Source organism: Megalops cyprinoides, chromosome 9 (assembly GCF_013368585.1).
Source record: "Megalops cyprinoides isolate fMegCyp1 chromosome 9, fMegCyp1.pri, whole genome shotgun sequence".
NCBI lineage: Eukaryota > Metazoa > Chordata > Actinopteri > Elopiformes > Megalopidae > Megalops > Megalops cyprinoides.
Window position 1 is genome coordinate 21,754,999 of NC_050591.1, and position 14,826 is coordinate 21,769,824.

The 14,826-nt window shown below is 43.2% G+C and overlaps 2 protein-coding genes across 2 annotated transcripts; one reads left to right on the top strand and one right to left on the bottom strand.

Annotated features, from left to right (window-relative positions):
• The first annotated feature begins 561 nt into the window (after positions 1 to 561).
• On the top strand, positions 562 to 9,219 carry LOC118783667 (serotransferrin-1-like). The gene is made up of 17 exons (XM_036537619.1): positions 562 to 568; positions 888 to 1,033; positions 1,527 to 1,629; positions 1,842 to 2,033; positions 3,121 to 3,250; positions 3,768 to 3,823; positions 3,910 to 4,073; positions 4,485 to 4,635; positions 4,950 to 5,110; positions 5,450 to 5,546; positions 5,690 to 5,710; positions 5,794 to 5,955; positions 6,563 to 6,707; positions 7,120 to 7,187; positions 7,598 to 7,785; positions 8,751 to 8,937; positions 9,089 to 9,219. The coding sequence occupies exons 1-17, from the start codon at positions 562 to 564 to the stop codon at positions 9,133 to 9,135; spliced, it is 2,025 nt and encodes a 674-aa protein (XP_036393512.1). The 3' UTR covers positions 9,136 to 9,219.
• Positions 9,220 to 10,352: 1,133 nt separating this feature from the next.
• On the bottom strand, positions 10,353 to 13,470 carry srprb (SRP receptor subunit beta). The gene is made up of 7 exons (XM_036537053.1): positions 13,294 to 13,470; positions 12,738 to 12,832; positions 12,578 to 12,655; positions 12,045 to 12,127; positions 11,750 to 11,886; positions 11,559 to 11,613; positions 10,353 to 11,460 (listed from the first exon to the last, which is right to left on the bottom strand). Exons 1-7 carry the CDS (start codon positions 13,433 to 13,435, stop codon positions 11,244 to 11,246), a joined length of 807 nt encoding a protein of 268 aa, XP_036392946.1. The 5' UTR covers positions 13,436 to 13,470; the 3' UTR covers positions 10,353 to 11,243.
• Positions 13,471 to 14,826: the final 1,356 nt, after the last annotated feature.

The following is a 14,826-nucleotide window of genomic DNA, read 5'->3' on the forward strand; positions in this document are numbered from 1 at the left end:
AGCCAGAGTCAACCATAGTCAGCACTTTTCCCCATTTCCGTGTTGTGTTTAAGTGCAGTCCTGGCAGGACGCCAGTCAATCGCAAGATCATTGTCTCCAGTAAATTTTTCTAATGAAAAGCATCAAGCAAGAAACAAAAGATTGTAGTTTCTTTTTGGACTCCAGGACACCCCCAAGGTAGAAAATTGAATGTTTTAATAAATCAGTCTTTGGTGGGATATAAACCAATTCAGTGTAGCTAGTGGTCCTGTCAGGTCCAAATGTAGTGCTGGAGTACTGAAAATGGATAAAAACAGAACCTGTCATTAAGTTACAACTTTACCATCATTTATCATCTCCATGCAAAAAAACAGTTGCGCACAACTCCACCCAAGGAAATCTTTCACAGAACCACACATTGTTTGGTTCATCCTCTCTCCCTGGTATGCCAATGTCTTATTTGTATTTGCCAAGTATTGAGAAACTTCCTCACACACCTAGCCAACAAGCTTCCTATAAAAAGGTACTGCTGTCCCTGGACTTCTCTGAGTTCAGTGCAGCAACCCAGCACCAAGCCTCAACATGAATGGTCTCCTTGGGTCACTCCTGCTTGGATGCCTTGGTATAGTATAGTAGTCACTGTGCTGTATCCATAAAATAAAATTGTATATTTCGTGCTTTTTGAGACTAGTTCTGTAATTCTGCCTTTCATTCCACTATGTTAGTTGAACATTTGGTTTGTTTTGCATTAATGTTGCAGGCACTTCTTGATTGATAGGATTTGGGACAAAGATCTAGAGATTTTGAAATGATTTAATTTCAGTTTCACCCCAGTCCTTGTTTTCCAGTAGCAGCTGCTTGCAAAATAGTCATTGTGAAGCCTTTCTCCTCAGTCTTGGTGCTTCCAGCAACATCCACGCAACATGACACGCATGTGAGATGGTGCACGACATCTGCAGCAGAGAAGAAAAAGTGTGACGATTTGGCAGCCGTAGTCACACAGATCACCTGTGTGCAGAGAGAGGGGTCAGAGGCCTGCATCAATGCCATCAAGGTCAGATTGGCCATGGAAGCAGCCAGATTACCCTGTAGCCATGTTCTACCTGATGGCTATAGCTCAGAGGAGCTTGGCTTGATTGGTGCTTGGATGGGAGATTTTGGAATACCAGTTTTTTGCAGTGTACAGCCTTTCAAGTCAAACTAATGCAGCAGTGGGAGTGTGCTGTAGAGTGGTCTCATATGAGATTCATAACCAAGGTTCTGATATACTCTGGTTGTTAAAGGTCTGGTACTTGCCACAAACAGTAAGGAATAACATGCCATCAGACCAGTGTTTGGGTCTCTCAATTTGGCTGTACCTCAGTTTCTCTTGCTAAGTAAAGTTTCCCCTCTCCACTTAGGCTGATGTGTGATGCATGTTCCAGTGGGGAAAAATGACTGTGCTGCTATGAGGTTTCTCTTCCAGTGATGCTTTAATGTTTTATTTTTCCAAGTGATGCTGTAAAGGAGTTTGTCTCCCACTGCTGATGTAATGTTCTCTGTCCTAGGCCAATGAAGCAGATGCAGTCACCTTGGATGGAGGTGATATCTACAAAGCCGGTCTCCTCAACAATGACCTTCATCCTATCATTGCTGAGGAATATGGACAAGGTACAACCTGTCATAGCAACAGAGTATTGAATGAGTGAATATCAGTTTTTGTTCAGAAATAATGCTGATTTTTTTAAAAGAATACAGATACAGATTAACAAAATATTATGAGACTTCTCAAGATAAGTGGATTGTATTTTTTGGTGAGAAGCATGTCGAGGGAGGGAGGGAGAGAGAAAGATAAACGTTGTGCTCTGTGTTTCACTTTGCAGACTCCGACACCTGCTACTATGCTGTTGCCATAGCGAAGCAGGGCAGTGGCTTTGGATTTCATGAGCTTAGGGGAAAGAAGTCTTGTCACACGGGTGTGGGGAAGTCTGCCGGCTGGAACATCCCCATTGGGACGCTGGTGGCACAGGGTGAGATCCAGTGGAATGGCACTGATGGGGAATCCATCGAGGAAGGTAAGCTAAACATATGACTTTGCAAGTCATTGGAGAAGCCAGCAGCATTGCTTTGTGGGCCATGGCTGGAGCCAGCAGCAGTCGCCAGACAAATGCTTGCGTTATGAAGAAATGCTGATGAATTCATGGATGAAATGCTGTAGAGTGTAGTAAAACTGTCTGAGCACTGACTGTACATTGCAACAAACTGCAACCAACACCAGTGCTGGAGTTTGGTATTGGATTCAGCATTTTCAGTTACCATTACTGATCTAGGAAGGTCTGACATATTAATAAATACACATTTATTGTGAAGTAAAACACTCACTTGAGTGTCTAAATAGGCCACAGATGGTCTGCTCGTTGTAAAGATGGGTATTTGTTAAAGAAGTCAGTGTAGTGGAAAAAGTAGATAGCATTGGTAAACAGAGAGAATTCCTTTCTTTTCCTTGGCTAGCTAGAAGTAGTTGTGTAACCAAATAGCTCACATTATGTAAAAATACAAAAAAGCTTTATAGAAAATAATATAAAAAGTGTAGTGTAGTGGTAAGGAGCAGGACTTGTAACTGAAAGGTTGCTGGGTTGATTTGCAGCTGGGGTACTGCTGTTGTACTTTTGGGCGAGGTACTTAACCTACAATTGCCTAAATATCCTACTGTATAAACAGATAAAATTAGGATAAGAGCATCTGCTAAATGACTGTAATGGAATGTAATGCTTTGCTACACAGAGGGAAGCCCCACTCCGTGTCATAAAGAATGCTTATGGGGAGATATCGGTCTCTGCCAAAAACTGTAAACTGCATTGAAAAAAATATCCTATGATAACTGAATTATGAGGCATACGTCTATTCTACACAAAAAAGCAGAAGGAATACACTTGCCCAGAAATTGAATTGGTCAACCACAACAACACTGAAACTGACTCAGAGGAAGTTCCATCTCCTCAAAAATCCAAACCCAACTCATTTAGACACCAGTAATGACAAGATGTGACCTTGTGATTGTGTAGATGGCTGTAATGTGTATGACTATTTCTAACTGACTGCTGCTTTTGTTGTGTTGCATTTGATTTTAACAGGTTTTAACGTCTTGTTTTTTTTTTGCAGCTGTGTCCAAGTTCTTCTCTGCTAGCTGTGCCCCTGGAGGGACCCAGTTCCCCAAACTGTGTGAGCTGTGCTTGGGCAACTGCTCCCCAACGCAAGATGAGCCCTACTACAACTATGATGGAGCCTTCCGGTGTGTGCTACAGCACCCCCTTCAGGGCTGACCCAGCCCCTCCTCCCAATATATTTGCACAATATATAGTTCCTCTGTTGTAGACAGTAGCACCTGTATTCACCCCTGTACTACTAATCTCGATTATAAAATACAGCATGTCTACAGTGCAGTCCAAATGTAAAAAAAACCTTGCACACTCTCTACTTTGCCCCACGGTTTACTTAGGAATTATGTGCTAGCATTTTGATTAGACCAGAGTTTTTTTTTTTACTACTGTCAGAACATCAATTAATACCTCTAAAATAATCCTTGAAGCAATATAGTGCATGTGCAGGTTTTTAATGGACTTTGAGTACCCTCCTTATACTCAAACAAGCACAGAACAGAACACAACAATAGTATCTAGATAGACAGACAGACAGACAGACAGATAGATAGATAGATAGATAGATAGATGAGGCCTTTCAGATTTTCTGGTTTTAGCCATTTGATTGGTCTTCGGTGCTGTGAGCTCATGTTCTCTCTCTCTTTTTAGGTGCCTGAAAGATGGAGCCGGAGACGTGGCCTTCGTGAAGCACACCACTGTCCCAGGTACGTATCACATACCTCTGCAAAACTGTCTGCTGCCTCAGAAACACTGTTGACATTGGTCACGGTTTCCTGTTTCCTGTCTGCAGCCACAGAGAAGGAGGGATATGAGCTGCTGTGTAGGAATGGCAGCAGAGGGAGAGTCGACGACTACGCCACCTGCCACCTGGCCAGAGTGCCTGCCCACGCCGTCGTCAGTCGCAAGGACCCTCATCTGGCATCTGCCATCTGGGACAGCCTTCAAGAGGCCATGGTACACCTTTCACACCTTTACCACAAACCACTGAACACCAGTCACACTTCTGTCCTAAACCACTGCATTACAGTCACACCTAAACCACAAACATCTCTGTCACAGTCAAAACTGTAACAATTCTTGCGCAGTCTTGGTACAAACATCTGGTCATGACATCTCAGCACAAAGATGTTTTATATAGTCTCATTAAGAACAGCTGGATAGCAGGTAAATGTGCAAACTGGTAACAAAGTAATAAAAAACTTTGCTCTTACCCATCTCTGTTAAGGATGCCCCATACCCCCAATTGACCGACTCCACTTTTTAACAAAGGTCTTTTAACTTTCTTACCTATTGAAAACGTTTGTGTGTATTTTGGTACAATGCAGAAATTGTCATTAATTCTAACCCATGTGTCTCAAATAGGAGAAATTCCCACTGTTCTCATCGGAAGGCTATTCATCCAAGAACCTGCTATTCAAAGACTCTGCTGTTGGGCTGGTGCAACTGCCAAAGACCACAGATTCATTCCTCTACCTGGGGGCAGAGTACTTGAGCACCATCCGCTCCCTCCAGCCAGGTTGTCTTTTGAATGAACATGCATGCACGTCTACACACACATGCACACGCACACATAAATTGCTTGTATGCAAACAGACTCATAAAAAGAACAGACAATTGCACCAAATGCACAAAATCATGAATGAACACATGCCTACATGGACTTGCATGGACACACATTTACACATGGACAGACTTACACTCACACACAGACACACATGTACAGTATATGAGTACACACAGGAGATGAGGCCCAATCATAAACCAGTGTGTCAGAGAAGGGCCAGCCACCCACCTCCGCTCACTTGTGCTTTATCTGCCCCTGACCCACAGGTCCAGCAGGGCTGTCCCGCGCAGTGAGATGGTGTGCAGTGGGACATGCTGAAGCGCAGAAGTGTAACCAGTGGAGTGTCAGCAGTATGGATGAGACGGGCGTGGCCAAGATTGAGTGCACGCATGGTGCCATTGTGGACCAGTGCATCCGGAAGATTATGGTACTGAACAGGAAGGAGTGGTGCTAGAAGTGGGTGATGAAGCTAAAAAAACGAAGCAGATATTTTCTCCAGTGAGAACATTGTCTCAAGTGTTATAGAGCTTTATATCTGCCATAAAATTAAGGTAGTTGTTAATTGCAGCATTTGAATTTCATCAAATAAGTCATGTTTATATGTTGTTATATGTTGTATTTTGTGTTGAGATCAAATGATTATAGTCAATGCAGAATTTATGTAGAAACATAAAAAATTCTGGCCCGTATGATGTAATGGTACCTGCATGCCCACCCTCCAAATACACCTGTTTGCCATGCCCAACCCCGCCGCTTGCAACCACAGCGCAATGATGCAGACGCCATGGCAATGGATGGAGGGGACGTGTACTCTGCTGGGAAGTGTGGCCTGGTGCCAGCCATGGTGGAGCAGTACGATGCAGGTACTGGAGCTCCTATCACCAAAGAACCTTTTCCATTTCGTCTATCTGTTATGTCCGCTCATCATTTATATTATATTTCCATCAGTTATTTTCATATTTTGAATGAAAAATTAAAAACTCTCCATTTTTCTGTCTATTCACAGAGAAGTGTGCCACAGGGGAAGGTGAGTGTAGCATGTACAGCCTTTGTGATGCATTGATGTGCGTGTGCAGCAGCTCTCTAACCCTTGGCTCCACCCTCTCACAGGGGCTGCCTCCTACTATGCAGTGGCAGTGGTGCGGAAGGGTTCAGGACTCTCCTGGAGCGGGCTGAGAGGGAAGAAGTCCTGCCACACGGGGTTGGGCCGCACTGCTGGCTGGAATGTCCCCATGGGCCTGATCCACAAGTACACCAGCGAGTGTGACTTCTGTGAGTCTTCGCTGGGAGGGTGCTTTGCTGGATGGGTTAGCTGGGTGTTTGTGGTCTGTCATGCACGGACGGAATTTCACAGTGAGAAAGGCAGTTGATTTCTGTTTCCTGTGTCCCGTTGTTTTGAGTGGTGTAAAAGTAAGTTCCTTATGATAGGGTATAAATCAAGGACGTAAAAAATAGGCACATTAAACTACATGCATTTCAGGTTCGAGCCTAAAATTGTATTACGGCATTCATTTTGGTTCAGGTATTAAAATATGTGGGTCAGCTCAGGCTCCGGTTACAGATTCAGGCCTGTGCAGACCTTTAACAGCAGCCTGTCTGTGCCCCCTACTGGACACTTGCGTACACCACACAGGGATGTAAGTGAGGCCTATAACTTTATTTCTTATTATTCACAATTCACATCATTTTAGTGAGGAACAGAAGATCAGCTGCTCAGTTTGTGGAAACAAAGTAGTTCGAGCACACTGGTTTAGCACAGAGTTTTGGACTGGATTGCTCATTGGATTGCTCTGTGAAATGACTGTAATGTAATAATGTAATGTATTATATGTAATGCAATGCTCATTCTTGTCTGTGCTTTTTATTTTTAATGCAACAGCCAAGTTCTTCAACCAGAGCTGTGCCCCAGGGGCGGAGCCTGGCTCTTCCCTCTGTGCTCTGTGTGCCGGGAGCGGTGTAGGAGGGGAGCATAAGTGCCAGGACAGCGCTGAAGAGCTGTACTTCGGCTATGCTGGGGCCTTCAGGTGGGAGGTGTCAGAATGACATGGGATTGGAGGGAGGGGTAGTATTACCTTAGCAAGTTTGGAAGTCTTCTTGTTGTGAGGCTGCATGGGATGTCGGGGTGTCTTGCTGGGGAAACGACAAGGAGGAAGCCTCATGGGTGTAAGGTAGGCTTAAGGTGCACACCTGTGTAGTGCACACTTGCTTGTGGTTACTGTAGAGTCACTGGAGTTAAGGGAAAGCGGAAAGGCAGGGGGTAGGTTGGGAGGGTGGGATTAAAAGGTGCTCTGCATTTATTCTATACGACTGAGCCTAAACTTAGTGTCTCGCATGGGTGTCCTAATTGTCTGTGGTAACATTACATTTACAGAGCGTACTGTGAAGATTGACCCCAAACATTTTTCTTCTTCTCTCACTCTCTGACTCCCCCTGCAGATGTTTGGTGGAGGGTGGCGGTGATGTCGCTTTTGTGAAACATACCACAGTTCTGGAGAACACCGATGGTAAGAGAGTGTGCTCACTGTCTGAGTTAGTTAATCAGGAAAAAAGAGATAATCGGAGGGAATCTTCATGTGCATCTGTAGTGTACAAGGAATAATTTCCTAATAAAGCCTCCATTGTCCAGGTTTTCCGAATGTGTTTGTGTCAGTGTGAACATGTGTGTTCACACAAGGGAGCATTGGTGTTAATGTGAGGCTATGTTACAATATATTTATGTTACAATAATATTTTACAATGATACAAGTGATAGTTTTACATGCATGAAATGCTTACATAGAGATTTACTTTCTGTTATGACATTCTGTAGCAGGAAATTTGGAAAACTGAAGAACTGAATGATAATGAAAGATAATATCTGAAAAAAGTGTGTTGGCTGGCAGTGGACCCCTTCTGCTCCCTCCCTGTCCTCCAGGAAACGGTGCTCCCTGGGCAGCGACCCTCGGTTCAGCTGACTTTGAGTTGCTGTGCCCGAGTGGCCCCACCAGCACTGCCCCCGTTTCTGATTACCTGACCTGCCATCTGGCTAAAGTTCCCGCCCATGCCGTTATGACCCGCCCCGAGAGCAGAGCCCGTGTGGTCACAGTCCTTAACCAGCAGCAGGTGGGATGGGCTTCTTTGGGGTTTGACCAGGGAAGGTTGTATTCAATTCCAGAGCTATGAATGTTGTTTCTCGAAAACAAGCATTTCTTAATTTTCTAAGTATTTTCCAACTCCCTTGGGAGGTTGTTCTCTGTTGTAGGTGTAATGATTGCAAATGTAATGGTACCTGTGGCGGCTTCAAAACTTTAGAACATGAAACTCTGGATGGTTTTGGCAACACTTTATGTCTCCTTTGTACTCCATGGTGCTCTCCACATGCTTTAGGATGTTCATGTAGAGTGGACTATGGAATGCACCATATCTCTTGGGTGCTCTGTCCAGGTCTTTGATGACTGGAAGCAGCTCATTCTTATAAAGATAGTGAACTGTATATTGCATTTCAACTTAAATTCTTCTTCCTACATTATAATTGACCAAGTAGATTATATGTTCCTCATTGTATTTCCTGAGCAGCACACTGTAGACAAATACACTCTTGCTCTTCTCTGGGAGCATTCAGCAACTGGACGTTCAGCACCTTTTCTACTTTGGATTCCTTACACACTATTCTGCGTACTGAATGCAGCCCAGGTGTATTACTTACAGTTAAATAAGTCAGTGGGTATTAAATGTGCCTCTGTATGCATTTACACAATTTCATTTTTGTCAGACTGATTTCACTCACTTTTGTAACATAATGGTAATGTCAGAGTATCTGTCAAACACCCATATATTCCTATCACTAATGATGATAGGGAGTTATCAGACATTATCAGAACATATATTCCAGACAGAAATGTCGCCTTTGAAATTATGTCTTGGCAGCAGGGTGTCCCTAATCAGTGTTTAATCAATGCTTAATAGACTTTTGTTTAACACTGCATATAATTTTCCCTCACTTGCAAATCACTGTCCTCCAAAGTGGGGATTTCCTCAGGCTATTTGTCTCATTTTCTCGCACACCATCTGTTCCCACCCTGCCACAGGCCAGATTTGGGTCTTCTGGCACAGACACCTTTAGGATGTTCCAGTCAGAGGGGCGAAAGAACCTCCTTTTCAAGGACTCCACCCAGTGCCTTCAGGAAGTCCCAGCAGAGCAGGACTTCCAGGACTTCCTGGGTGCGGAGTACTTTGACTCTGTGACATCACTCAGGAGGTGCGGAAGCGTGTCAGGTGTGTACCCTCTTCCTCCAGTCCGTCCCTGGTAATGAAGCATTTCCAATGTACATTGTGTAATTCCAGATCAGGTCAACCTGATATGCATAATTCACACCAAAAACAAATGTCTTCCATTCTTATATTCAACCATTCAAACACTCCACAGACCTGGAGCAAGCCTGCACCTTCCATACCTGCCAGCAGAGGGTGTAGAGGAGCAAGCCTGCTGGGAAGACACATGGTGAACAGTTATATAACCATTATACTTCTGTCTTAAACTCCAACTCTTACTCTTACTCTTCCTCTTCCAGCAATTGAAACAAAAGTGAAACAATGGTCACATTGCTCAATTTTGTATGGAAATTTTACAGCTGAAATAAATTTTCCAATTTCAAAAAAGCACCCTTGTTTAATCGTTGTCCCTGTGCTACGTATATGTACACACATTCTGCATAGTAGTTAAAAAGGTTAAAGTGAGGTCACAGATTTTCAGTTGAGTGTGATAAACTGTATTAACAATGAATCAGCATTAATATAGTATAAAAATATCTAGCACTGTTCTCAACAGCTCCAAGATGACTAACTTAAGGCAACATACCTGCATGCATAATAATTCCAACAGAATGTAAATTTCCATGTTACATTCAGTGATTCAGTGACATAACTGAATAAGTTTCAGCCTGAAAGTAGGAAGAGTGTGTGCTGCAGATAGAGAGAAATACGATCCATGCTGAACTGTGCAAATGGACCAGCTGACGGTGCGATAGTAAACGGCTTTGCATCCATACTGCAGCCCTAACCTAACAGCTCTTCGACTGTGCAACAGCAGAGACCATGTTTTACTCAGAATAATTCCCTGTATTTATCAGTTTTTCTAGAACAGAACATGGGTGTGATGATCTGGCCACCCTGTTCACTTAGCATCCAACATGAACCCAATACAACACCTTTTGGGGTGCTCTGGATTGGAGTGTGTGGTCATGACTACAACCAAGTATGTTTGCAGAGCTGTGTGCAGAAAGTACCACACAGTGGAATTTCATTTCCCAGAGAGCAATAAATGCTATTGTAATGTTGATTTCACATGGACTCCCTTGGTATTTCAGTCTCCTACATTTTGAAAATTGGTTTGAAAATGAATGTGTCAAACATGTCTAACTCTATACGAAATTTGGCTCAGAATCATTTTTTGCATGGCACATTCCAACTTAACACACTGATAACGCTAAACTTGGCAGTGTGCAGTCTTTTTTTTAAGAAAGCATATTTCCTTAGAAACCTCCAATCAAGTGCAACAGGCTTCCATTTTGTTGTTCATCAATGAATGACGTACAGTGCGGCTTTCTCATTTAGTATACAAAATTATAATGGTATCGTAAAAGCAAAACACCCAAAGTCACCCAGTGAATAGAAGATACTGAGGCACAGTGGACCACTCTCAATATCCTTTTTTATTTATGGGCTGAACAATGCAAAAGTAACAACATTCCTTGTTGGCTTCCATATGGCCAATCTAACAGGCCTATCATTCCATCATCAAATCTCAAAAGGATAAAAAATATATGCACCATGCACAAATATCCACACTAACAATCTATAGTTGAAATACTTTTTCAAATGTATTCAGTTCTTAACCCAAACAAGGCACAAAGCTGAGACTGCTATATAACCTAGACATCAAAAAAATAGTCTGAAGTGCACAGAACAGTTGACTTCAATATGTGGCTTTTCAAGTCTACTCCTAATGGGAGCAGAGAATTATTATGCATCACGTTGCAGCAATACATAATCTAGAGCTAGACAGGAAAGCAACTACAATTCTAACTGCAAGAGAGCTGATACGGCTGAACAGATTGTGTGATACACACACACTGTGATACTGTTCAGCCCTATCAATCTCACTGTGTTCAAATGTGTGCCTAAAACTACAGCATAAGAACATTCAACAGTGTGACATACTTTGACAGAGGAGGTAATACAATGTATTTATGTAGTCTTGCACACTATTGGAATAATGGAATAGGGGTCCCAGAGCAGATGCAATGCCGGACATTATTTCAGTAAATTTCTGAGGCTGTTTTTACCTTCTTTCTTTGGAAATGATGAAACGTTGAATCAAAGACATGATTCACCATGCGTAAACCTGAAGACACAGCAGCACTGACACGACAGCCTGCAGAAACGGCAGCACTGACACGACAGCCTTCAGAAACAGCAGTGTCCACAAAGACATTTGCTGCCCTTGTAGCTGGGCTGTTCTGAGAGATGGTTGGTCAGGTGGCTGAGCATGACAGCAGTAAGAGGTTGGAGTCTGATTTTTGTTACACCAGTTTTGCCAGGCATTTCTCAAGATTTTCAATGCCAGCCTCCCCTTCGTCACCCTTGTTGCCACGGGCACTGCATTCCACAAACTCCACACGCATGGGTAGCTGGGAGAACTCAAAGTCCTTGCCCTTCTTACCCAGGTACACGCTGGCACCCCCTGCTGATCCATCCTGGGCGCTCAGGGCTGCAGATCGTGTCACTCGCAGCGTGTTCCTACGGAGAAAGGCCACATATGGTCATCCTTTGGCCTTTATTCATGCAGTTTTACTTTAGTTTCTTATCTGAGGCAGAATGTTCCATGGCATACTCACAGCTCCTTTTCCAACTGCTGCTGGATCAATTTGGCTGACTTTGCCATGGTGATATCTATATGAAGAGGAGACAAGATGAGTTCACAACACATATGTACCAGTCTCCCTCCTTTTCCAAACCTACACTCATACAGTCCAACTCCTTCTGTAGTATGTCCTCGAGACTAAGGCAGCCATATGGCCATATCTACCTTGTTTGTTGCAGACCACCAGCAGCGTCGGAGCATTTTTGGCCACCACACTGTCTGTCAATAGCGAGTACATGAACTCTGCCACGTCTCGCACCTCCTTCTGGAAGACGGCGCTGTCCACCACAAACACGATTGCCCTGGAGAGACACCTTAGATTCAGCTACACTTGGCCATATGTGGAAATGGCCTTGCAAGGGCGGCCATGTTCATGCACACCTGGACACTCAAGAAGAAACAAGCCAGAAGACTATGAAAAGATGAGCCCTTTCCCCGTTATTCTATGAATGAGCCTTACCTGGCAGCTGACTTGAACTTTTCCACACATTGTGGACGTAGGCTCTCATGCCCAGGGAGGTCAATCAGTGTCAAGCCACTGCCCTGCAGAGAAAGTCAATTGTGTAAATTGTGCATATCCTATAAACACTTACTGGTATGCCAAAATTCCAACTTCTGTCTTTATACTGCATTCCATAGAATCAATCACCCTCTTGTGAAGACGGACATCAAAGATATTCCACTTGCTAATAAAACATAGCCCTGTCTGTAATTCACAAGTGTGTCCCTGTCACAAGACTTCTGTTGAGCTTTTGATCCAATTCTAATCACTACATTCATGTCTACAGTCTGCAAGTGATGAAAAAAAAATCCACACTTACAAGGTGCAATATTTATCTTACTTGTTTCACTTTGAAATGAATTTTTGGAGTGCTTGTCTCTCAGATGACGTTGGTAAAACAGAAATATGTAAGTCATCCCTGGTCATAACAGATTAAAATGACAGAAGAGTGACATAGTTTCAGGGGACACTGCTTTACCCTGTTTTCTTACCGTGTCGTTTTTCGGTTTGTAAAGGGCACTGCTTTCTGTGATGGACGTTTGAGTCAATCTGAATTTTCCCGTCAGTAGCTGGAGGAGGGAAAAGTAATACATATTTTACGATCTCAAACATTAAAATCTACACCCTAAATACTAATACTAATAAACTCACTCGACTGAAGAGAAGGGTCTTCCCAGAATCGCACAGCCCAACCAGAAGGACAGCGCTCCTAGTCGATTTTCTCCCCCAGAATATTTTCAGAATCACTGGAACACAAAAGTAAAAATTACCTCGTTACATGTTCCTCCCGAAGCACGTAATTTACACATTAAAAGACTGTAAGATACATATTACTGATACCAACTGTGATTAGCAAGCTAGCACACAGCCATCAACTTCACCGAATAATTATCTTGTGCTAGTCGGCCAACTCGCCGGATTAGTGTAACGTTAGCCAGCCAGATGTCATATTAAGATGCACCACAGACGTGGCGCGCAAACAATGTACTATAGACTGTCAACCCTTTGGCTATTAACGCTACTTAGCTCAATAACTCGTTCACGGATACGTGCCAGGGTGGACACAACATCAGCGCCACCGTTTGAATATAGCTAACGTTAGCTACCTAGCTAATCCGGCAGCCTCGACGTTGCATTGCAGACCGCAACAATCCGTCACCCTGCACCCGAGGACGCATTCAGGCCTGCGTCTCTGTCATTCACTTACCTATCGTAACGAGAATTACAAGCACTGCAACAACGATCCCAAGCATGGTGGTGGGATCCTGGTCCTGTAACTTCTTCAAAAGAGAATCCGAATAGGGCTCAGGCGATAACATTTCCACCTTCATATCCGTACCGCCCTCCATGCTCCGTGCAGTATGGGCGCTGTTAAGCAGCTACACTGAGCTGTCAGCGAGGAAGTAAGAGACACGTGTACCTCTCACTACCGACATGCGCACCAGACCCCTATCGCGTTCAAAGCGTACATCCAACTTACCTTGTATTTAAGTTGTATGGAGCAGCCGACTGAATTGTTATATATTAAAAGGCTGTTTTGAAATCAGTCATAGCTTTTATGAGAGTATATTGGCATATTAGCCGTATTAGCAAAGTAATTTGGCTGTCATTAGTAGACGGCTTCCTTTTACACAGAACAAAGATGGCATACATTATGATTTTTAAAAATCTCCTGATTGCTTAAATAACATCATATGTGTACATGTGTCCTTAGCGCACAATTGTAAGTCTTGTTTTTATTTTGCAATTTCTGATAATGGGCAGATGTTGCCGTTGGTTGAACACAATCAAGTTTAGGTCATCTTAAAGGGAGACACTGGTGGTAAAATGTATAAATAGGAGTGTTGATGGATTTGCAATAATGTAAAGGTCAGGAAAGTGAAGGGGAAAAAAGGAGAAATGCAGTGCAACAACATTCAAGTTTGGGAATTAATTGCACGGCCAAGCAAAATTGCATGTGAGGGGAATTTGTTTGCCAGGGCTCCCTCATTGCATTGCACTTTTTCAGATGTCATCAGGGAAATGTGCCTATCGTCTGTTCTGTCTTTGCTGTGCGGGTGCTGTGGTTGGTGTGGCTGTGTATTGGAGGATTGCAATGTGCTCTTGCACAAGTGCAGAGAATGTGAGTGAGATGAGCCTACCTTACAATTGTCCTTTCACGGCTGAAAACAGCAGTTCCAAAGACTGATGAAAAAAAAATTGAAGTTACTAGCAGTGTTGACCCTATCTCTTCCTGGATTGCTGTATTTTTACGCAGGCACACAACTTTCAAGAATGATGAGAAAGCCACTTCAATCTCTTGTGATTAAGAATAGTTAAACAGTTAAACAGAGAGGGAAGTTTGAATATCAAGGCAAAATTTGTGTATTTTTCCCAGACATCACATGCTGGATCAAGTGAGACAGTATCTTAGGTTATGCCAGGTCCTAACTCAGTCCTGTGTGTGTATTGGCTATATCCTGCCAAACTGTTACTGGGAGGATGAAATACATGTCATACAAATTCCCGATAGCCTACTGTATTTCTCTGAGTGGCAATATACAGATTAAGCTTAACTTCTGTCAGCCAAATAGTTTACTCTTCTGACAAGTGGTCAGTCACAGTCTCTGTCATTTTAATACACAACATTCTTCTCTGTATGAAATGGCTGTCCAAGGTACAGCACATATCTTTCCTATTTTGAACCTGGCTGTTGGCAATAGCTGTCATAGGCTACTACATTTATCACCATCATAAAAAT

Excerpts from the sequence above, each read along its gene's own strand:
- LOC118783667 (XM_036537619.1), top strand. Across the intron at positions 4,074-4,484 it reads ACAGCCTTCAAGAGGCCATG|AAATTCCCACTGTTCTCATC; the intron begins GTACACCTTTCA and ends CTCAAATAGGAG. Across the intron at positions 7,188-7,597 it reads AGTTCTGGAGAACACCGATG|GAAACGGTGCTCCCTGGGCA; the intron begins GTAAGAGAGTGT and ends CCTGTCCTCCAG.
- srprb (XM_036537053.1), bottom strand. The coding sequence starts at position 13,435 with ATGGAGGGCGGTACGGATATGAAGGTGGAAATGTTATCGCCTGAGCCC. Across the intron at positions 12,833-13,293 it reads TGTAATTCTCGTTACGATAG|TGATTCTGAAAATATTCTGG; the intron begins GTAAGTGAATGA and ends TTTGTGTTCCAG. Across the intron at positions 11,614-11,749 it reads GGTGGTCTGCAACAAACAAG|ATATCACCATGGCAAAGTCA; the intron begins GTAGATATGGCC and ends CTCTTCATATAG.